The 23,499-nt window shown below is 42.2% G+C and overlaps 1 protein-coding gene across 5 annotated transcripts in view; it reads left to right on the forward strand.

The window, feature by feature from the left end:
- The window catches only part of LOC115570576 (gastrula zinc finger protein XlCGF58.1-like), a 54,715-nt gene that overhangs the window by 22,478 nt on the left and 8,738 nt on the right, over positions 1–23,499 (forward strand). The window contains exons 4-7 of one of the 5 annotated variants that reach the window (XM_030399147.1): positions 188–625; positions 11,328–11,765; positions 15,001–17,133; positions 20,689–23,398. In XM_030399147.1, coding sequence (XP_030255007.1) covers positions 188–625; positions 11,328–11,765; positions 15,001–15,320 — 1,196 coding nt within the window. In that variant the 3' untranslated portion in view covers positions 15,321–17,133; positions 20,689–23,398. Of the gene's footprint in view, positions 1–187; positions 3,492–11,327; positions 14,495–15,000; positions 17,134–20,688; positions 23,399–23,499 lie in introns of those variants that run through there. The other 4 variants (XM_030399145.1, XM_030399143.1, XM_030399142.1 and 1 more) reach the window with 4 other exon arrangements.

Genomic DNA, 23,499 nt, shown 5'->3' on the forward strand with positions numbered 1-23,499 from the left:
AAATCCTGGGAACCATCAGGAGCCCTGAATTTGAGAGCGTAATGCCCAAGTTGGAATATAGACTCATCCTGTCTTGGATCCTTCTGAGAACTTCATCTTTCATGCAATTATTTAGTTTTTTCATTGATTTTTAATTTGTTATTAATGTCCTAGGAAATGGCTCCCAACATCTCTGTGTGTGTGTCAGTGTTCCCATCAGATGTCCAGCAGCTGTTTGAGATTAAAGAAGAGGTCTCCCCAGAGTGGTGCCCTAGCCAGGAACAGACGGACGTAGAGGCCCTACACATGAAGGAGGAACAGGAAGAACACTGGACCAGTCAGAAGGGAGAGCAGCTTGTTGGACTGAAGGAGACTGATATGTCCAGGTTCTCATCCACTGTTGTTCCTGTGAAGAGTGAAAATGATGAAGAGAAACCTCAGCGTTCACAGCTTCATCAAAGCCAAACTGAGGACAACAGAGAGGCAGAGCCTCCAGCCAGCAGCTCAACAACACAGATAAAAACAGAAACTAATGAAGAGTACAGTGGAGGATCTGAACCTGCCGGCAACCGAGAACCAGATAGTCATCCACAGCTAAATACTGATGAAGAGGGTTCGGACTGTTCTGAGACTGATGTCAGTTCTGGTGAGTGGCAAGATTGTGGACCTGAAACTAAAGTGAGTGACAGTGGGTCGGAGACAACCAGGGCGCCTCGGTCAGGTTTAAATGCTCTGAAACATTTGGAAACTCCTGTAAGTGATGTGGGATGTAAGGCTGGGGAAAGAGTTCTGAAAGGAGACAAACCATTTGGTTGTGATTTTTGTGGTAAACGATTTACAGCACTGGGAAGTCTGAGGAGGCACATGGGAGTCCACATTGGAGTGAAACCATTCAGTTGTGATGTTTGTGGAAAAAGATTAAGGGAACGACAAAGCCTGAGGAGACACATGAGAGTTCACACAGGAGAGAAACCATTCGGTAGTGGTAATTGTGGGGAAAGCTCTACAAGCCAGGAAAGTCTGAAGAGACACATGATAGTTCACACAGGAGAGAAACCATTTGGCTGTCATCTTTGTGGGAAAAGATTTGCAGTAAGGGCAAATCTTATTCCACACATGCGAGTCCACACAGGAGAAAAACCATTTGCTTGTGTTGTTTGTGGGAAAAGATTCACTCAGCAGGGATGTCTTAAGTCACACATGAGAATACACACAGGAGAGAAACCATTTGCTTGTGATGTTTGTGGGAACAGATTCACTCATCTGATCCAGGTGAATAGACATATGAGAATCCACACAGTGGAGAAACTATTTGGCGGTGGCGATTGTGGAGAACGAGTTGCACAACGGAAAAGTCTTAGTCCACACATGAGAGTCCACACAGCAGAGAAACCATTTGCTTGTGGTGATTGTGGGGAAAGCTTTACAAGACAGGGAAATCTGAAGAGACACATGATAGTTCACACAGGAGAGAAACCATTTGGTTGTGGTAACTGTGGGGAAAGCTTTACAAGACTGGGAAGTCTGAAGAGACACGTGATAGTTCACACAGGAGAGAAACCATTTGCTTGTGATGTTTGTGGGAAGAGATTCATCCAGCAGGGATGTCTTAAGTTACACATGAGAGTCCACACTGGTGAGAAACCATTTGCCTGTGATGTTTGTGGGAAAAGTTTCACTCAGCAGGGATGCCTTAAATCACACATGAGAATACACACAGGAGAGAAACCATTTGCTTGTGGTAACTGTGGGGAAAGCTTTACAAGACAGGGAAGTCTGAAGAGACACATGATAGTTCACACAGGAGAGAAACCATTTGCTTGTGATGTTTGTGGGAAGAGATTCATCCAGCAGGGATGTCTTAAGTTACACATGAGAGTCCATACAGGTGAGAAACCATTTGCTTGTGATGTTTGTGGGAAAAGATTCACTCAGCAGGGATGTCTTAATTCACACGTGAGAATACACACAGAAGAGAAACCATTTGCTTGTGGTAACTGTGGGGAAAGCTTTACGAGACAGGGAAATCTGAAGAGACACATGATAGTTCACACAGGACAGAAACCATTTGTTTGTGGTAATTGTGGGGAAAGCTTCACAGTACAGGGAAATCTGAAGAGACATATGAGAGTTCACACAGGAGAGAGACCATTTGCTTGTGATGTTTGTGGGAAGAGATTCATCCAGCAGGGAAATCTTAAGTTACACATGAGTGTCCATACAGGTGAGAAACCATTTGCCTGTGATGTTTGTGGGAAGAGATTCATCCAGCAGAGACGTCTTAAGTCACACATGAGAGTCCACACAGCAGAGAAATGTTTGTGACGTTTGTGGGAAATTAGTTGAACAGCATGTAAGTCTGAAAAAAACACCTTAGAGTTCACACTGTAGAGAGACCATTTGACTGTGAGGTTAGTGGGAAAGGATTTAGTCAACAGGCAAGACCCAAGACATATTAAACTTCTCTCAGGTTAGACATGTCAGGTGGAAGACGTTGTTGGGCCTTGCCCACATGGCCTCAAACAAGGAGAAGGCCTTTGGAGAAATCAGAAGCCTGACTACTAGGACACTAGGAGCTGCAGAACAAAAGAACAAAATCAGCGCCCAAAGGGTGTGAAAAACTGTGACTCAGGGTGCGCTGCCCCCAAGACTTTCACCCGATCCTTATTGGCTGTGAGCCCGGAAGCTCCGCCAGGATCACAATTACGTCACTCCCAGTTTAAAGGTCAGGAGACCTCACTGCACGTCACAGTCCAAGGGAGCATTGCGTTGTGGTGAGACCCCTGGTTTAACGCAACCGCTGTCATAAGGGTGCAAATTTGAGAAACAGCAAAGCTTCAGTTTCCTCCTCGCTGGACGAGACAGAGGCTGTTTTTGTGTTACTGTTGTTTTTGTTCGAATATTCGTCATTATTGTCTTGGATCCATAGAGGAACGCTGCGCAACCCAGCTGCTTCCTCACCGCCTGCAAAAGGAAGAAATCATCTTCAGAAGGAGACGAAATACCCGAGGTCCGGTCCTTCCATCAAGTCGACATAATGCTGTGATACAGCCTGCCGTCAGCTTTAGGACGCTAAAGCTGACCCCGCGCTTGCTCCTAAACGAGTTGGAGTTCCGAATCAGAAGGGATCCATGCCAGTCGCCACGAGCGACCCAAATAAGAGGCTACTGTTTGGGAAGAATCAGATAGAATATAGTGTGCTTTTGTTGTGCTTATTTTTTTGTGTGAAGGGAACGCTGAGTCCTACTTATGGTTGACTGTACTGCATGCTAACTGTGTTACTGCGCTCGCTAGGAGCTCATTCAGGCTAATTCAGCATGTACTGTCTTGTTCCCGTGTGTGACCACAATACCTCGTATTCTGGCTCAATGAACAGACGATAAACGAACCTTGATTCGCTTGCCGGCCACTGGTTGAGGGAGAGAAGACCGCTGTCGTTGTGTTGTTTCTTTGTTGTCTGCTAAGCACCAGCTTAGTTTCTTTCCTTTTTACTAACACACACACACACACACCGAGATACACATAATCTCATGAGCGATCTGTTGGAAACATATAGTTAATAACCCCACTATAACCTAAGATACTGTGGCTAGTGATATCCCCTTTTTTTGACTTCAGAGGCGGACTTCCCTTGGTAGCATGATTAGCTTTTTGGAACAGTCCTTAAGTCACGCCCAGTGTTGGGGAGTAACGAATTACATGTAACGACGTTACGTAATTTAATTACAAAATGTACGTAATTGTAATCCGTTACATTACTGGGAGAAAATATGTAATTAAATTACAGTTGCTTTTGGAAATTTCAATGATTACAACTTAAGTTACATTTGAAAAATCGCCGCAAAATCTCTGATTTATCAAATAGTTTTTCGCCCCCCTGGATTTATGTTTGTTTTTAGTTTTTTTCATATCAATATCCTCCTTCCAAAACTGACGATTGTGATTGGCTCTGTCTGGTCATGTGCCATTCGACTCAACCGACAAACCGTACGGCGGCAGTCAGACTCAGCAGCAACAGTGTCGGCGGCGCACAAGATGTTCCTGGGCTGGAAATATAAAAAACACTTCCTACAGACAGAAGCCAGGCTTCCCTGTATTACAAAGGTAGCTCTCTTTTAACCCGGCTAGATCACCATGGTAACTTATGCTTAACTCATAACCTGGTCCCGACCAGGTTCTGTTCTGTTCAGAGTTTAATAATAAAATCGGCTATAAAAGCGCCGCTGTTTCACTATTTAACTCATTTACAGCTGGCGTCACCTTTACTTTGAAAGTCCAGTGGAGCTGGATCAGAACATTTGTACGGAGGGAGAGATCGCGCTGATCCGCTGCTGTTTGCTTTCTCTCTGAGCGTCTCCGCCTACAGATGTTCAGCTGAGGGGATACGCTGCTCAGCTGTTGATCCGACTCGCGTCAGGAGGTCATTTATTAGGCTATAGCCTATTTACTTTTATATACAGTCAGTCACCACTGAAAGAAGTTGTGCGCTTGCAGCAGAACAGATAATTTAACTTAATGTGGCCATGAATAAATTAATTGTTTCGCCTGTTATGTGTTGCCAAAACGCAAATCTTGTGTTTTCTCACATTTAAAAAGGTCTTTGTACAGAGACAACATGAGATTTGCTTGTAGCTACAGCACCTAAAAAAAACACTGTAACCTATTTTCATACGCACACCCAGCCTCGCTTTCAATAAAACACACACTGGCATTTTATAATTGCGATCAGTGAAATATATGAAAACAATATAAAACACAGTTTAAAACAACAGTTGTTGTTGCTCTAAAGCTTCATATTTAAAAGCAGCTCAATGTAGAGCTTTCAGAAATTAAAATCAGCCTCCTCTTGTCATATTTGCAGCAACACTGTTGCTTCAGGCTGTGATCAGGCTTTTTTGTATCGCTCATACTCTCTCCATTAAAACAACCTGCTCCTCTTGGCTGAAATCAGCCCGTTGTCGCTCCATTTAGTGAGGAAGTGAGCCTCCTTCAGTACAGGCCTAAGGTCAGACTCATAATATATGGTTAAACCTTTGAACTGAAAGGTTTATCACACTATAGGTCTTAAAATGTGAAAATGGTTAGCAGTTGAGAGATTTCATTCAAAATTAAGAAAAGTAATCATAATGTAATCAAATGTAATTAGTTACATTACTTAGAGAAAGTAATTGAAATAGTTACACTACTATTACATTTTCAACAGGGTAACTTGTAATTGTAACCAACTACATTTCCAAAGTAATCTTCCCAACACTGGTCACGCCCACGAATTTGTTGTCCAGCGAACTTGACTTCACGAGCCACGTCCGGCCATCTTTGTAGTCTTTATGAGGGACTTCCTACCACACACAGACACACACACACACACACACACACATTTATGTTTGGCTTGCTTATGTTTTTGATGTTGGTAGTTGTTGAAAGCAACTGCTGGTTGTTAAAGTAGGTGGTTTGTGTTTTCGAAGAAAGCTTTAATAAACACTGTTGATTTAAACTGAGCAGCATCTGTGATTATTTTGCATAATCCCATTAGAATAACAGCTGGTTGAGATGGTCAATGCTCTGATTCACGCCTTCCCTCTTATCTCATTTGATATTTTCATAATATTGACAATTTGACTAATTTCAGGCTTTGAGACTACAGGTATATCATTTGATTATTGATCACTGATTTCAGGATGGTGCCCCGTGTTCATTAATGAATCATAGTTAGCTATGTTTCATTAATTAACTATAATAATTGTATTAATTAACATTAATATTTTAATTAATAATCAACAATCAATATTGATTCCCACCAGCATGCATTCTCTGTATTTGTTTGCATTTCTCTTATGTTTCTATTCATTGTTTAAAGAGATCCCTCCTGGGTTCATTTTTTGTCTTTCCATTTCGTGGTTGCCATGAAAAATAAAGAACAGTTACATGAATCTGTCTCACTCTAAGTTTTTTCTATAGCATTTGCAAATGGGTTCAAGTATACAGAGACAACTGGTCTCCACAGCAAAGAGCTGCTCTTTATTCACAAGTGAGCATGAAAGAGTGAGAGCTGTCACATATAATTGATTGCCATTTGTGACCTTTATGGTACAGATCCGAACTAACTGCTTAGTTTGAGACGCTTGCAATAAAGTTCACTGAAGATAAATCCATCTGAAGAGCATTTTCAACGTTTTCCCACCTTAATCACCCTGACTGAATTACCACTACTCTAGTAAGGGATAATCAAATGCTAGGGCTGTCAAACAATTAATTTTTTAAATCGCGATTAATCGCATTTTGTCCATAGTTAACTCGCGATTAATCGCAAGTTAATGGCAATTTTTTTGGCACATTTCTTTCTGTTCTAAATGTACCTTAATGTATTTTGTTCATGTTCTTAATACTTTTAACAACATAAGGAAGGGCAAATATGCTTGCTTCATGAAAATGTTTATTCAACACTTTGAATCATGCACTGCAAATAAAAGGCTCAAAAAATATCCCCTCAACCTAAATGGGATCAAAATATGGTGATGTCTGCTTTTGACGAGGGGGAGGGGAGGGGGCTCTCTGCATCTGCCTGCGTCATGTCAGATAGATTTATTAAATAGCAATTGTGGTTGTTTAGATTCCTAGTGACAGAGCTGACATGTATAACCATTGCTGTAAAAAACTGGAAAAAAATGTTTTTGAGATTTGTCACTATTTTGCGTCACGGAAAAAATATGTTATCCTGCTATTGTCATGTGATCAGACTGCACTTCAGCAAATCAGTCCAGTAAAACAATGCAGTTAAGTGAATCCTGAAGGTTTGTTGAGACTAATGAATCAAAATTTAGAGGGAAGTTTAATTAAAAAAAAATCAATCCTATGGGAAAATGTTTGTCAATTCATTGGAATTGATTCACTGGGGATTTGATTCATTGCACCATAAAAAAGCAAGAGGACTCTATATTGTCCTGGATCCTAATATTTCTGAGGAGAAGTCCATCATTCGCATAATTGATATGTTGTTATTGATTTACAATTTCGTATGATGAATTTACTAGGAAACGGCTGCCAACATTTCTGTGTTTTTTTTAGTGTTCCCTTCAAATGTCCTGCAGCCGTTGGTAATTAAAGAATAGGTTTCTTCTGAGTGGAGCCCCACCCTGGACCAGGAGGACACAGAGCCCCTACAACTAAAGGAGGAACAGGAAGAACCTTGTATGGAGAAACCAAATGGGCTGGAGGAGGATGACATCACCAGGTCATCATTTCCTGCTGTCAAGAGTGAAGATGATGAGATATCTCAGTCATCACAGCTTCATCGAAGACAAGTGAAAGGCAACAGAGAGGCAGATCCTCCAGCCAGCAGCTCAGCAGCACCAATAAAAAAGGAGTTGATGGAGAGGACAGTCGAGAATCTAAACCTTCCACAAACTGAGATCCAGATGGTCATCCACAACTGAATACTGATGAAAAGGCTTTGAACTGTTTGGAGACTGATTTGCAGAAGGGTGCAAACATTGGCAGGAAACCATTTGGTTGTGATGTTTGTGAGACAAGATTTAACTTCAAGAAAACTCACAATAGACACATGTGAGTCCACAAAGGAGACAAACCATTTGGTTGTGATGTTTGTGGGGAAATCTTCCCAAGACAGAACATTCTGAAGAGACATGAGAGTACACACAGGAGTTAAACCATTTGGTAACTGTAGGGAAAGCTTTATAAGTCAGGGAAATCTGAAGAGACACATGAGAGTACAAACAGGAAATAAACCATTTGGCTGAGGCGATTGTGGAAAAAGATATTCACCTCAGGGAGGTCTGAAGAGACATATAGGTATCCACAAAAAATAAATGTTTGTGATGTTTGTCGGGAACGATTTGCAAAGCAGGGAAATCTGAATGAAACACATATCTCACACCCAGGCATGAAAGAAAAAGAAAAACAAACTTTAAAAACAACAGTGTTCAGTGCTCCAGAAAGCACAGCGACTGCAGTTTTTCTCCTCTGCTCAGTTTGTTGACAGTTCAGGTGATTATAATGCAATAAGAACCTGACATGAACATTTGTGATTTTAAAATGGCACTTATCTTCTGTTGAATGCTGGCTCAGTTTTGTGCACTTAAAGATTTCATTATTATTAGAATTTACATCAAACAAACTATTGACCTACATTATTACTGGTCCGAACAACCAACAGGTAAAACATTATGTGAAACTATGACTTATATCTTGCTCAGCTGAGGCGTAAACTTAATTTGTTCTATTCTGTGTTATTTAAAAATAAATGAATTCCATTACATGAAGGTATTGATTGATTGTTAAAGAACAGAGATCTCAGTTTGTATTTATTATCCTAAATCATGCTTTTGTGTGTGTGTGTGTGTGTGTGTGTGTGTGTGTGTGTGTGTGTGTGTGTGAGTATCAAACCAGTGTTTGTTGATCCATTTCTGCCAATGAACTTTTTATATATAATAGGTTAGAGATAATAACTCATTATCATATTTTTTTTTACACATTGATATGAATCATGAACCGTTTACTGCCATTGAAGTCATAGTTACTCATTGCTCCGGTGTATGACCATAATGTGCACACCCTTTATAAATGTGGCCCCTGTTTGCTTATTTCTCTCATGAGATCTGGCAACGCTGCCACACTAGGAACGCAACCCTCGCGAGACCGTACGAGCTTTTAGCTGTCCGAGCTTCTATCCTCCGTCATGAAACTTTGGTTTCTTTTCTATTTTTCTTCATCTGCTGTTTCTCCTTCACTACAACCCGGACTACAACACCACACCACCCGGAACAAAACATCGACGGGTGTTTTTACAGAATCTGAATCATGAACAAGGACGATACAGACGGAGCGAAAACGGGAATAACCCGCTCGACTCGGAGCAGCAAAATACTCCGACAAAGTTCACCCTCCAGCTCAGGTACACCACACACATGTCCTACACCACCATGTTCGCGACATTGGCTGCATCCAAATGTCCGGACTTTTGCAGATGTGTCGGATGCGGAAGTTCAGCGGAATGCTGAAAGCTGTCCAAAACCCAAATCAACACAGACTATTAAAACTCCACACAGACCATCTGTGATCGCAGTTTATAGATAATCCTCCATTTTGCGCCAAATATCAAGTTTCCACGTCATTACTTCAAAGGATGATCTTGTTTTCATAGTAAACATAAAGGAGTTTAAATAGACCAGAATATGCTTTAGATTTCATATTCTTCAAAGTAGCCACCTTTTGCTTTGATGAGCTTTGCAGACTTCTGGCATTCCTTCGATCAGATTCACGAGGTAGTCACCTGGAATGCTTTTCAATTAACAGGCGTGCCCTGTCAACAGTTGATTTGTGTAGGTTCTTGCCTTCTTGATGTGTTTGAGACCATCAGCTTTGGTGTGCAGAGCTGGGGTTGGTACACAGTTCACTACCGGGAATAGCCCTATTTGACCCGTGTTCTATTATGGCATATTATGATACAACAGGATTAGTTGCAGTTTCTCTCTTCTCCGTGCTCACCTATTTACATTTGAGCAACAAGTAAAGCTGTCCAGAAGCATTTTGTGTCTTGAGCACTGAAATCTTCTCTTTGCTTCTCTACCTTTGTGCTGTTGTCCCTTTTTGGGCACAGCTTGTGCATTTTGCACACGCTGCTCTCCCTGATTTGTAACTAGTTTGGGTCACTCAAAAATTATGTTATCCTCCCGCTGTTACAAGATCACACTAAGTCAATTTAGAGTGGCACAAAAAACAATCCATTTGACTAAATAAGGAACGTTTGTTGAGAATAGAGAATGGAAATTTAGAAGAAAGTGATGTGAATCGATTGTGTAAAGACTAGGGCTGTCACGATTCTCCAAATCCTCGATTTAACTACTTTTTCGATTCTAAGGTCACGGTTCGATTCAATTCTCGGTTTTTACATCTATTATTTTTAAAGCACAGGTTGCTTTGCGTGAGGTGTGAGTGGACGAGCAACAGTGAGGGAGCGTGCGTACGTGCATACAGTGAATGAATGGGAGAGGAAGGAGAAGCGAAAGAAGTATCAGTAGTAGCAATAAAGTGTACAATATAGGCTGCAGTTTGGCTGTGAATAAAGGCGACGGCTCCCCTGCTCCCTGTTATTATTTCCTGACCAGCTTAACACGTGAAAGGGGTTCACCCTGAAGGTAAACATAAACTTCGGCCCTGGAGAAAATCATCTCCCCTGTGGCATTACTAATTTTCATTGGAAGTGATTTTTTGGGGAAATCTAATCAGTTGTAATTATATAGCCAAAAATCACAATCACCTTGCCTCAAGTGGCTTTAAAATCTGTACAGTGAACAACATCCCTTTTAACAGGGTAAAAAAAAAAAAACAATGGTAGAAACCTCAGGAACAGCCACAGAGGAGGGATCCCTGTTCCAGGACAGACAGACATGCAATAGATGTCGCATGTACAGAAAAGTGCAACAAATCACAGTTTACCAGTTACATTACCAGAAAGTCTGATACAAGTTGTATGTGAGTGGATCCAGGAGACGACTGAGCAGGACGAGGCATCACCATGTGGTGCCCGAGCCACACGACCTCCTGTACACCATGGTGACCTGGAAGAGGGCAGGCCACACAAGATAATTAGTAATAGACAGAGAGAGGCATCAAGATTTGCAGAAATATAGATATGAGGAGATAGTGAGGAATAGGAGAGCAATGACGCAGCAGAGCCCGGGGTGTGACTATCCAGATCCGTCAGTATTTCAAAGCAGCAGGAGGCTGGAAATGGTAGATGGTCCCAGGGGGCCGTTGTCCATCAGAAGGGAGCCTGAATGAAAGAGAGGAGGAGGAGAAAGAGGAGTAGGGGGAGGAGGAAGCTATAGAGCGTATAGAGAGTCAAGCAGCTTGTGCGAACAGAAAACAAACAAAGGTTAGAGGAAAGCAATATTCATCAGAATAAACAGATTGTTTCTCGTCGGCAGCACAATGTAAACCAAGTACTATAGAAGCACATTGAGACTGACACCTAGCCACTGAAGAAGCTTACAGTTGATCTCAAGGGCTAATTAAAGGCTAAATCGAAGAAGTGAGTTTTGAGTTTAGATTTAAAGGTGTCAACAGAGCCAGATTGTCTGATGTCAGCTGGGAGGTTATTCCAGAGGAAAGGAGCCCGATAGGAAAAAGCCTTGGAGCCAGCTGACTTCTTCTTAGTCCTGGGAACCATCAGGAGTCCTGAATTTTGACAGCATAATGCCCGAGTTGGAATAAAGACTCATCCTGTCCTGGATCCTTCTGAGAACTTCATCTTTCATGCAATTATTTAGTTCTTAATTTGTTATTAATGTCCAAGGAAATGGCTTCTAACATTTCTGTGTTTGTGTCAGTGTTCCCCTCAGATGTCCAGCAGCTGTTTGTGATTAAAGAAGAGGTTTCCCCAGAGTGGTGCCCTAGCCAGGAACAGACGGACGTAGAGCCCCTACACATGAAGGAGGAACAGGAAGAACACTGGATCAGTCAGAAGGGAGAGCAGCTTGTTGGACTGAAGGAGACTGATATGTCCAGGTTCCCATCCACTGCTGTTCCTGTGAAGAGTGAAAATGATGAAGAGAAACCTCAGCTTTCAGAGCTTCATCAAAGCCAAACTGAGGACAACAGAGAGGCAGAGCCTCCAGCCAGCAGCTCAACAACACAGATAAAAACTGAAACTGATGAAGAGGACAGTGGAGGATCTGAACCTTCCAGGAACCGAGAACCAGATAGTCATCCACAGCTAAAAACTGATGAAGAGAGTTCGGACTGTTCTGAGACTGATGTCAGTTCTGGTGAGTGGCAAGATTCTGGACCTGAAAGTAAAGAGAGTGACAGTGGGTCAGAGGAGACCAGGACGCCTCAGTCAGGTTTAAATGCTCTGAAACATTTGGAAAGTCCTGTAAGTGATGTGGGATGTAATGCTGGGGAAAGAGTTCTGGAAGGAGATAAACCATTTGGTTGTGATGTTTGTGGTAAAAGATTTACAATACTGGGAAATCTGAGGAGGCACATGAGGGCCCACACTGGAGATAAACCATTCAGTTGTGATGTGTGTGGAAAAAGATTAAGGGAACGGCAAAGTCTGAGGAGACACATGATAGTTCACACAGGAGAGAAACCATTTGGTTGTGATGTTTGTGGTAAAAGATTTACAGCACTGGTAAGTCTGAGGAGGCACATGAACGTTCACACAGGAGAGAAACCATTTGTTTGTGATGTTTGTGGGAACAGATTCATCCTGCAGGGAAATCTGAAGAGGCACATGAGAGTCCACACAGGAGAGAAACCATTTGATTGTGATGTTTGTGGTAAAAGATTTACAGCACTGGGAAATTTGAAGGCACACATGAGAGTTCACACAGGAGAGAAACCATTTAGCTGTGGTGATTGTGGGAAAAGATTTGCTGAACGGGCAAATCTTATTCCACACATGCGACTCCACACAGGAGAGAAACCATTTGCTTGTGATGTTTGTGGGATGAGATTCATTCAGCAGGGAAATCTTAAGTCACACATGAGAGTCCACACAGCAGAGAAATTAGTTGCACAGCATGGAAATATGAAAAAAAACCCTGAGGGTTTACACTGTAGCGAGACCATTTGAGTGTGAAGATAGTGGGAAAGGATTTAGTCAACAGGCAAGACTCAAGACACATTAAAGTCCTCTCAGGTTAGACATGTCATGGTTGTTGGGCCTTGCCCACATGGCCTCAAACAAGGAGAAGGCCTTTGGAGAAATCAGAAGCCTGACTACTAGGTGACAAGGAGCTGCAGAACAAAAGAACGAAACTAGGGCCCAAAAGGTGTGAAAAACTGTGACTCACTGTGACCTGCCCCCAAGACTTTCATGTGATCTATTGACTGTGAGCCTGGAAGCTCCACCAGGATCACCATTACGTCACTCCCAGTTTAAAGTTCAGGAGCCCTTACTGCCTGTCACAGTCCAAGGGAGCATTACATTGTGGTGAGACCCCTGGTTTCACACAACCGCTGCCATAAGGGTGCAACTTTGAGAACCATTTTTTACTTCAAAGCTTCAGTTCCCTCATCACTAGACGAGACAGAGACTGTTTTTGTTTTACTGTCGTTTTTGTTTGAATATTCGTAATTATTGTTTTGGATCCATAGAGGAACGCTGCGCAAACCAGCTGTTTCCTCACCGCTTGCAGAAGGAAGAGATCATCTTCAGAAGGAGACGAAACCCCCAAGGTCCGGTCCTTCCATCAAGTCGACATAACGCTGTGATACAGCCTGCCGTCAGATTTGAGGATGCTAAGTTCAGAGTCAGATGGGATACACGCCATTCGCCACGAGTGACCCAAATAAGAGGCTACTGTTTGGGAAGAATCAGATAGAATAGAGCGTGCTTTTGTTTTGTTTATTGTTTTGTGTGAAGGGACCGCTGAGGCCTACTTATGGTTGACTGTAATGCATGCTAACTGTGTTATTGCGCTCGCTAGGTGCTCATTCAGGCAAATCCAGCCTGTACAGTCTTGCCGCCGTGTGTGACCACAATACGTCGTATTTCGGCTCAATCAGTGGACGATAAACAAACCTCGATTCACTTGCCGGCCACTGGTTGAGGGATAGACGACAGCTGTGTGCCACATGGTCGTTAAGTTGTTCAGCGATCTGTTGGAAACTTATAGTTGATAACCCCGCTATAACCTAAGATACTGTGGCTAGAAATATCCCCTTTATTGACTTCAGAGGCGGACCCCTCTCGGTTGCACAATTTGCTTTTTGGAACTGTGGGTATGATCCCTCTAAATTCACCTTGCGTGCAATCAAACTGCACATGAAACCAAAGACGACGTAACCGCTGTCTTCGTTCAAACTCGCACAGGTGTAGTAATCTCCTTTCACACTTTTACTGCCGCCATTTTTGAATTCAAGGTATATGATCCAGTGCAATCTGAATCATCTCCTCAGAATTCGTGTTCTCGCGTGACTTCGCCAAATCACGTTTGGTGCTTCCTATAGTCTCTTCAACGAGAGTCCTTAAGTCAAGCCCACTAATTTGTAGTCCGGTGAACGCGACTTCACAAGCCACGTTTGGCCATCTTTGTAGTCTTTATGAGGGACTTCCTGCCACACACATTCACACACCTCCACCCATTTATATGTTTGGCTTGCTTATGTTTTTATGTTGCTAGTTGTTGAAAGCAACTATTATTTGTTAAAGTAGGTGGTTTGTGTTTTGGAAGGAAACTGTAATAAACACTGTTGAATTCAACTGAGCAGCATCTGTGATTATTTTGCACAATCCCATCATAATAACAGCTGGTTGAGATGGTCAGTGCTCTGATTCACGCCCTCCCTCTTATCTAATTATTGATATTTTCATAATATTGACAATTTTACTAATTTTAGGCTCAATATTGATTCCCAACAGCATGTATTCTCTGTACTCGTTTGAATTTCTCTTATGTTTCTATTCATTGTTTAAAGAAATCCCTCCTGGGTTTGTTTTTTGTCTTTGCATTTCGTAGTTGCCATGAAAAATAAAGAACAGTTACAAGAATCTGTTTCACTGTAAGTTTTTTCTATAGCATTTGCAAATGGGTTCAAGTATACAGAGACAACTGGTCTCCACAGCAAAGAGCTGCTCTTTATTCACACGTGAGCATGAAAGGGTAAGAGCTGTCACATATAATTGATTTTTCTATAGCATTTTGGGTCACTGAAAAAAATATGTTATCGTCCTGTTGTCATGTGATCAGACTGCACTTCAGCAAATCAGTCCCGTAAAACGATGCAGTTAAGTGAATTTTGAAGGTTTGTTGAGAATAAAGAATCAATATTTAAAGGGAAGTTTAATTTAAAAAAATCAATCCTATGAGAAAATGTGATTTACTGGGCATTTGATTCATCGCACCACAAAAAAGCAAATGAACTCATATTGTCCTGGATCCTAACATTTCTGAGGAGAACTACAGTCTTCACATAATTAATTGTTATTGATTTACGACTTGTTATCATGAATTTCCTAGGAAATGGCTGCCAACATTTCTTTGTATTTTTCAGTATCCCCTTCAGATCTTCAGCAGCTGTTGGTGATTAAAGAAGGGGTTTCTTCTGAGTGGAGTCCCAGCCTGGACCAGGACACAGAGCCCCTGCACATAAAAGAGGAACAGGAAGAACTCTGTGCTGAGGAACTGAATGGGCTGGAGGAGGCTGACATCACCAGGTCATCATCTGCTGCTGTGAAAAGTGGAGATGATGAGATATCTCAGTCATCACAGCTTCATCAAAGACAAGTGAAAGACAACAGAGAGGCAGAGCCTCCAGCCAGCAGCTCAGCAGCGCAAATAAAAAAAGAAGCTGATGGAGAGGACAGTCGATGATCTAAACCTTCCACAAACTGAGATCCAGATGGTCATCCACAACCGTATACTGATGAAAAGGCTTCAAAATGTTTGTTGACTGAGTTGCAGAAGAGCGCAAGCGCTGGCAGGAAACCAATTTGTCGTGATGTTTATGGGACAAGATTTAACTTTAAGAGAACTCATAGACACATGCGAGTCCACAAAGGAGAGAAACCATTTGGTTGTGACGTTTGTGGGAAAAGCTTCACAAGACAGGAAATTCTGAAGAGACACATGAGAGTACAAACAGGAAATGAACCATTTGGTTGAGGTGATTGTGGAAAAAAGATTTACACATCAGGGAGGTCTGAAAAGACATACGATTATCTACAAAAGAGAGAAATGTTTGTGATGTTTGTGGCAAATGAGTTGCACAGCAGGGAAATATGAAAAAAGACATGCCTCACACCCAGGCATGAATGAAAAACAAACCGTAAAAACAACAGTGTTCCTGGCTCCAGTCAGTTTGTTCAACAGTGAAGGTGATTATAATGCAATAAGAATCTGACATGAAAATTTGTGATTTTAAAATGGCACTTATCTTCTGTTGAATCCTGGCTTCTGTCGAAACTCTCAAAACGACGCATGACCTCAATATTTCTAAAATCCTGGCTACAACCCTGTGAGAAACTGGCAGGAATCCTTAGTGAAGGAAGGACACAGATCTGAAAGATGGTCAGCATATGTAATCTGTATTCCCTTGTTGGAAACAAGAGTTAACCATAAACATTCAAGTCAAATCCAGTCAAGAGATCTTTAATGTCCCAGGAGGGCAATTTGCGGTGCAGCCAGCAGCAAAAAACAACAGTAAAAAAAACACAATAGTGACACAAACAATACGTTAAGCTAATAATTAATAGAGTTACGATGGAATACACAACAACATGGGTGACATGGGACAACGACACGGGACAACAATTAACATCAATACAACAAACAAACAAAGTGCAACAGTGCCACACTGGATAAAAACTGGATAAAAACAAGGAGTTAAAATGACCACAGTGCTATCAATTGTTAAGAAGGCCAATAGCCACTGGAACCCAGGATTGTCAAGATTCAACACATTCAAGATGTGTTCAAACATTTATTTATTTAATTATTACCATACATTATTTTTAGTTGCTGCATGTTGGTGCTGCAGTTGAGCACCAGCTACTCCACCACACTTCATCCATCAGCACGTTACAGTGAGAAGAAATAAGACTTGTATGCTTTGCACTTAAAGATGTCATTATTATTGGAATTTGCGTAAACAAGCTACCGACCTATATAGTTCACTGTTCCGAACAACGAACAGGTGAAAAATTATATGAAAACTGTGACTTATATCTGCTCAGCTGAGGCATAAACTTCATTTGTTCTATTCTGTTATTTAAAATAAATGAATTCCATTACATGAAAGTAGTGACTGGGAGTGAAAGAACGGATATCTCCGTTTGTATTTATCATCCCGTTTCTCTCGTGAGATCTGGCAACGCTGCCCCGCTGTTAACGTAACCCTCGCGAGACCGTGCGAGATCCAAGATGGCGGCGCCCGTCTGCGAGGCTTTTACCTGTCCGAGCTTCTCTCCTCCGTCATAAAACTCTGGTTTCTTTTCTATTTTTCTTCATCTGCTGTTTCTCCTTCACTACAAACCGGACTGCAGCACCACACCACCCAGAATAAAACATCAGCGATTTTACAGAATCTGAATCATGAACAAGGACGATACAGACGGAGCGAAAACGGGAATAACCCGCTGGACTCGGAGCAACAAAAGACTCCGACAAAGTTCACCCTCCAGCTCAGGTACACCACCACCCACATCACCGACACCACCATGTTATATACAAGTCCGCGACTCAACACAACCTATTAATAGCCGTTTTTAGACAGGGCAGCAAGTCGCCAATTTGTTCGTCCTTTTGGCGGCTCGGTCCGCGGTTTGAGACAGAGGGCGGCAAATTGGGGGTCTGTTTTGGTCCGCCGATTTTCCGCCTCTGAGGGTACACTTGTATCCGCCTCGACTGCTATTTAAATCCGAGGCGTCAAATGTGCCGGCCTCTGAGTGAGATGGGCGGAGGTGTCGATGACCTGCACTGTTGTGCGACCCACAGCCGGGGAGTTTTTAAACCAGGAAACAGCTGATCACAGCAGTCAGTCCATCACTTCATTCCCGGATATTAAGATGAGCAACTGTAGGTGTTTGTTTGTGTTAGCTTGTTGTAGCGGTAAGCTAGGGGTCGCTACTTTCAAATTAAAAGTATGGCGTTGTTCCGTTCCGTTCCGTTTTCTTTCCCGCTTATCCGAGAGGGTCGCGGGATGTTGCCGCTTTTTTCCCCCTAAGGGGTAGCGGGGCTTACTCGGGCCAAATCCAGTGTACTCGGTGGGCGAAGGTCAGGGTACACCCTCGATGACTCGCCAGTTCATCGCAGGACCTGTGTATGGCATTGTATTTCTGTCAAAAGTCGCACGAGCAATAACGTAATTTATTTCAATTCACTTGCGCAGACTCAGCTGTCGCGCGCACTTGTGTGATATTCGCGCACATATTCCCTAACATAGTGAAGCAGAGGCAGGTGCGCGCGAGTTAAAGTCAACAGCCACACGCACAACAACACTGTGCAGTTGTTATGCGCGCGCTGGCTCACTCCTGCCTTCGCTCTCTCTCTCCTCTCGCGGTGGAGTTCTGCTAGCTCGAAGCAAAGACTTTTGACACTTTGGGGGCGGAGACCAAGGCAGACCCCGGCCCTCTTATGATTGGTCATTTTACAGCCTTTATAAACCTGTACAGTCATGAAATTGTGAAATTTTATTTCATTTTTTTACTTTCAGACATGAGGGAGGCAGACTAACAGGTGACTGACAATGATTTGCCAATTGACTGCACAATAAGTCTGGACTCACAACAGCATTATGATGATGATAATATGATGATGATATTAACTGTGTTCTAATAGGAAATCTATGGCAAACAAAATTTAATTCATTGCAAGTAAATGATATTCTATCACCATTTGTTAACTATTCTTACTTATCCCAAACTTACTCACTGATGCATGATAAATCACACACTCATGTTTTTCCCAATGCACTTGATACCACAATGAATTCATTAAAAACAATATTTAAAGAAGTCAAACAGATCAGCACTTCAAGCTGTTTGTGTCCTTTCTGGTATGTTGTCCTTGAATACAGTCCTCACCATGGTATGCTGTGCTGCATGGGGATGCTCCAATCACTTGGAGAAAGGTGTGCACATGTATGGCTTCCCAAAAGACAGAGACAGGAGAAAAGCATTGGTGGCTAAGGAGCAATTTAACCACCTACAAAGATTTTAATAACAAAGAAATATCGGAGGTAATCTAGGGCTGGGCGAAAAATCGGCCAAATCGATTAATTCGAGTTTTTGGTTTAGGATGATTTTTAATAATGAAAATCGATTTTTTTATTTAACTTGCTCCGCCGCAGCTCTTCGTGGGCTCCCGTAGTTCATAGTCGGCTCCGCCCTCCTCCCCACATTGACCTTCCGCAGAGAAACAAACACAACATGCAGCGAGCAAGAAGTTTGTTCCTAAAAAGGCACTGTCTCGTTATAAGCTTGGTTTTGTGGCGTCAGACCTCGAACAAACCACCGTCCGCTGCAAAGTTTGTTCAAAGGCTGTTGCACTTAAAGGCAGCGGACCGAACCATTTATTTCAGCATCTCCAACAGACGCCTGGATCACAGTGGGACACTTGTTGTTCACTACAAGATGTACAGACCACGGCTGTCCACACGTATCCGCTATAAAGCAGCCAACATTAGCAGAATCTTTTAATCATTGTGTCCCGTATGAGAGGAAAGGGTCCCGGTGGACATGCATATTGCTAAAGATATGCTGCTCGTATTTACAGTGGAAACGCCGGAGGGTCATCCACATTCAGAAAATGTTCCACCCCAGACTTGTGTTACAAAGCCACAACGGGGCATGATATCTTAAGCCAGAGGAAGCAGACAGCTGAGATGGGGACTCGAGTCACTGTGACTTGGACTTGAGTCGGCTCGAGTCGTTGTTTTGATGACTTGTGACTTGACTTGAAAAGAAATAAAAGACTTGAGACTCGACTTGGACTTGAAAGTTAATGACTCGGGACTTGACTTGAGACACAATGAGTTGAATGACTTGAGTGTTATTCAGTCATCTCGATGACCTGGTAGGAGAATGGTGTTGTCATGATTGGATTATCCTGTTGGCCTAGTCGGTAGTTTGCTAACTTTAGCTTGATATGATACGGAGGTGGGGGGGGAGGAGGGTCGGTTTGGTGGAACTTCTTGTTTTAATTTGCCAGCATTAACCCCAGACAACGTGAGCGAACCTTCCGACCAGTTTATTACAAGACTGGCTGTACGTTTTACGAACAAGCAACACAGAGTTAAATGAGCTAAAAAAAAATACCAGCCCGCCAACACCGAATCATTATCCAGTGTTTTCCCTGCCTCTATATGTGTGTGTGTGTGTATATATACATATACATACATATATATATATATATATATATATATATATATATATATATATATATATATATATATATATATATATATATATATATATATATGGCAAATGAGTTGCACGACAGGGAAATCTGAAAAAAACAAATACCTCACACCCAGACATGGAAGAAAAACAACAGTGTTCCTGGCTCCAGTCTGCATGCACAGTGATCCACCAATCACATTGGTTCTTATGGCGCACATTCAAAACCTTGTATCCCCAGATTCCCTGAATGGAGCTGAATCACTTTGCAATGACCATGCCCACTTCTGCTCAGAAAGTTTTTCGCAAAATCGCGAAAACTAGAAAACCTACTTTTTCGAACTCCTCCTTGGTATTTTGTCCAATCTGCATGCAACTGGGCACGTACACTCTTCAGCTGCACCTGATCTAAAGTTATCAAAAGAATTTTGCTTGGTCAAAAAATGTGCAGATTATTAACAGATTTCTGTAGCTACCTATAAAAATGTAAACTGTTTGATATCTCGGTCAAACTAAATGCTATTAACACCAAATTTGAGATCCTAGGTTGCCATGAGACTGGGAAGGGATGAGCCAAATTTTGGCTTGGCCCCCGTTCATAACTGCTTGCAGTTCTAGTTTTCATTTGAAGTGATTCTTTCGGGATTTGATCCATCTAGACCCATCTAGTCCTGGATCCTTTTGAGAACTCCATCTTTCAAGCAGTTGTTTAGTTCTTTTAGATATTTTACCTAGGAAATGGCTCCCAACATTTCTGTGTGTGTGTGTGTGTGTGTGTGTGTGTGTGTGTGTGTGTGTGTGTGTGTGTGTGTGTGTGTGTGTGTGTGTGTGTGTGTGTGTGTCAGTGTTCCCCTCAGATGTCCAGCAGCTTGTGATTAAGGAAGAGGTTTCCCAAGAGTGGTGCCTGAGCCAGGAACAGACCCTATTCCTGGAGCCCCTACACATGAAGGAGGAACAGGAAGAACACTGGATCAGTCAGAAGGGAGAGCAGCTTTATGGACTGAAGGAGACTGATAAGTCCAAGTTCCCATCTACTGCTGTTCCTGTGAAGAGTGAAAATGATGAAGAGAAAACTCAGCGTTCACAGCTTCATCAAAGCCAAACTGAAGACAACAGAGAGGCAGAGCCTCCAGCCAGCAGCTCAACAACACAGATAAAAACGGAAACTGATGGAGGATCTGATTCTGTCAGGAACCAAGACCCAGATCGTCATGCACAGCTAAATACTGAGGAAGAGGGTTCGGACTGTTCTGAGACTGATGTCAGTTCTGGTGAGTGGCAAGATTATGGACCTGAAACTAAAGAGAGTGACAGTGGGTCAGAAGAGACTAGAGCACCTCAGTCAGGTTTAAATGCTCTGAAACATGTGGAAACTCCTGTCAGTGATGTGGGATGTAATGCTGGGGAAAGAACTATGAAAGGAGATAAACCATTTGGTTGTGATGCTTGTGGTAAAAGATATACAGCACTGGGAAGTCTAAGGACACACATGAGAGTCCACACTGGAGTGAAACCATTCAGTTGTGATGTTTGTAGGAAGAGATTCATCCAGCAGGGACATCTGATAAGTCACATGAGAGTCCACGCAGAAGAGAAACCATTTGGTTGTGCTGTTTGTGGAAAAAGATTTTGGGAACAGCAAAGTCTCAGTATACACATGAGAGTCCACACAGGAGAGAGACCATTTGGTTGTGATGTTTGTGGGAAGAGATTCAGCGTGAAGGGACATCTGAAGAGACACATGAGAGTCCACAGAGGAGAGGGTTTGGACTGTTCTGAGACGGTTGTCAGTTCTGGTGAGTGGCAAGATTGTGGCCCTGAAACTAAAGAGAGTGACAGTGGGTCAGGGGATACCAGGGTGCCTCAGTCAGGTTTAAATGTTCTGAAAAATGTGGAAACTCCTGTAAGTGATGTGGGACGTAATGCTGGGAAAAGAGTTTTGAAAAAAGGTAAACCATTTATTTGTGATGTTTGCGGTAAAAGATTTACGGCACTGGGAAGGCTGAGAGGGCACATGAGAGTCCACATCGGAGTGAAACCATTAAGTTGTGATGTTTGTAAGAAGAGATTCATCCAGCAGGGACATCTGAAGAGACACATGAGAGTCCACACAGTAGCGGGACCATTTGATTGTGTTGTTTGTGGAAAAAGATGTGGAGAACGGGCATGTCTGAGGAGACACATGAGCGTTCACGGAGGATATAAACCATTTGCTTGTGACGTTTGTGGGAAGAGATTTATCCTGCAGGGACTTCTGAAGAGACACATGCGAGTCCACACAGGAGTGAAATCATTTGCTTGTGATGTTTGTGGGAAGAAATTCATCCTGCAGGGAAATCTGAAGAGACACATGAGAGTCCACAGAGGAGAGAGCCCATTTGCTTGTGATAATTGTGGGAAAATCTTCACAAGACAGTATTATCTGAAGAGACACATGAAAGTCCACACAGGAGAGAAACCATTTGGTTGTGGCTATTGTGGGAAAAGCTTTACAAGACAGGCATGTGTGAAGAGACACATGAGAGTCCATACAGGAGAGAAACCATTTGTTTGTGATGTTTGTGGGAAGAGATTCACCCAGAAGGAACATCTTAAGACACACGTGAGAGTCCACACAGGAGAGAAATGTTTGTGACGTTTGTAGGAAATTGGTTGCACAGCATCGAAATCTGAAATAACACATGAGGGTTCCCTCTCTAGAGAAACCATTTGACTGTGAGTTTAGTGAGAAATTATTTAAGTCAACATACTAAAGTTCTTTCAGGTTAGACATTTCACAGGTGGAAGGAATGTGTATTCCTTACTTGTTTGTATTTCTCTTGTGTTTAAAGAAATCCCTGCTGAGTTTATTTTTTGTCTTTGCATTTCGTGGTTGCAATGATAAATAAAGAACAGTTACAAGAATCTGTCTCACTGTAAGTTTTTTCTATAGCATTTGCAAATGGGTTCAAGTATACAGAGACAACTAGTCTCCACAGCAAAGAGCCGCTCTTTATTCACAGGTAAGCCTGAAATGGAAAGAGCTGTCACATATAATTGATTGACATTTGTGACATTTATGGTACAGAATCAAACAAACTGCTTAGTATGAGACGCTTGCAGTAAAGTTCACTGAAGATAAATCCATCTGAAGAGCATTTTTAATTTTTTTACCACCTTAATTAACCTGACTGACTTACCACTACTCTAGTTATTGGTAATCAAATGCATATCATCTCATCTGTTATAACAATGTTGTATTCAGTCGCCTTTCTTGATGACTCCCTGGAGAAACTTGAATGAAACTTAAAAACATTTCCTCATCCAGGATCATTTCTGCCTGTTGCAACTGTGGTTGTTTGGATCCCTAGTGACAGTGCTGACATGTGTTTAACCATAGCTGTATAAAATTTGAAGAAATGTTTTTCAGATTTGTAACTGTTTTGGGTCGTGGAAAAAAAATATGTTATCCTGCTGTTGTCATGTGATCAGACTGCACTTCAGCAAATCGGTCCAGTAAAACGATGCAGTTAACTGAATTTTCAAGGTTTGTTGAGAATAAAGAATCAAAATTTAGAGGGAAGTTTAATTTTAAAAAATCAATCTTGTGTGAAAATGTAATTTTCTGGGCATTTGATTCATTGCACCATTAAAAAGCAAGAGGACTCATATTGTCC

The sequence above is a fragment of the Sparus aurata genome, chromosome 20 (assembly GCF_900880675.1).
Source record: "Sparus aurata chromosome 20, fSpaAur1.1, whole genome shotgun sequence".
NCBI lineage: Eukaryota > Metazoa > Chordata > Actinopteri > Spariformes > Sparidae > Sparus > Sparus aurata.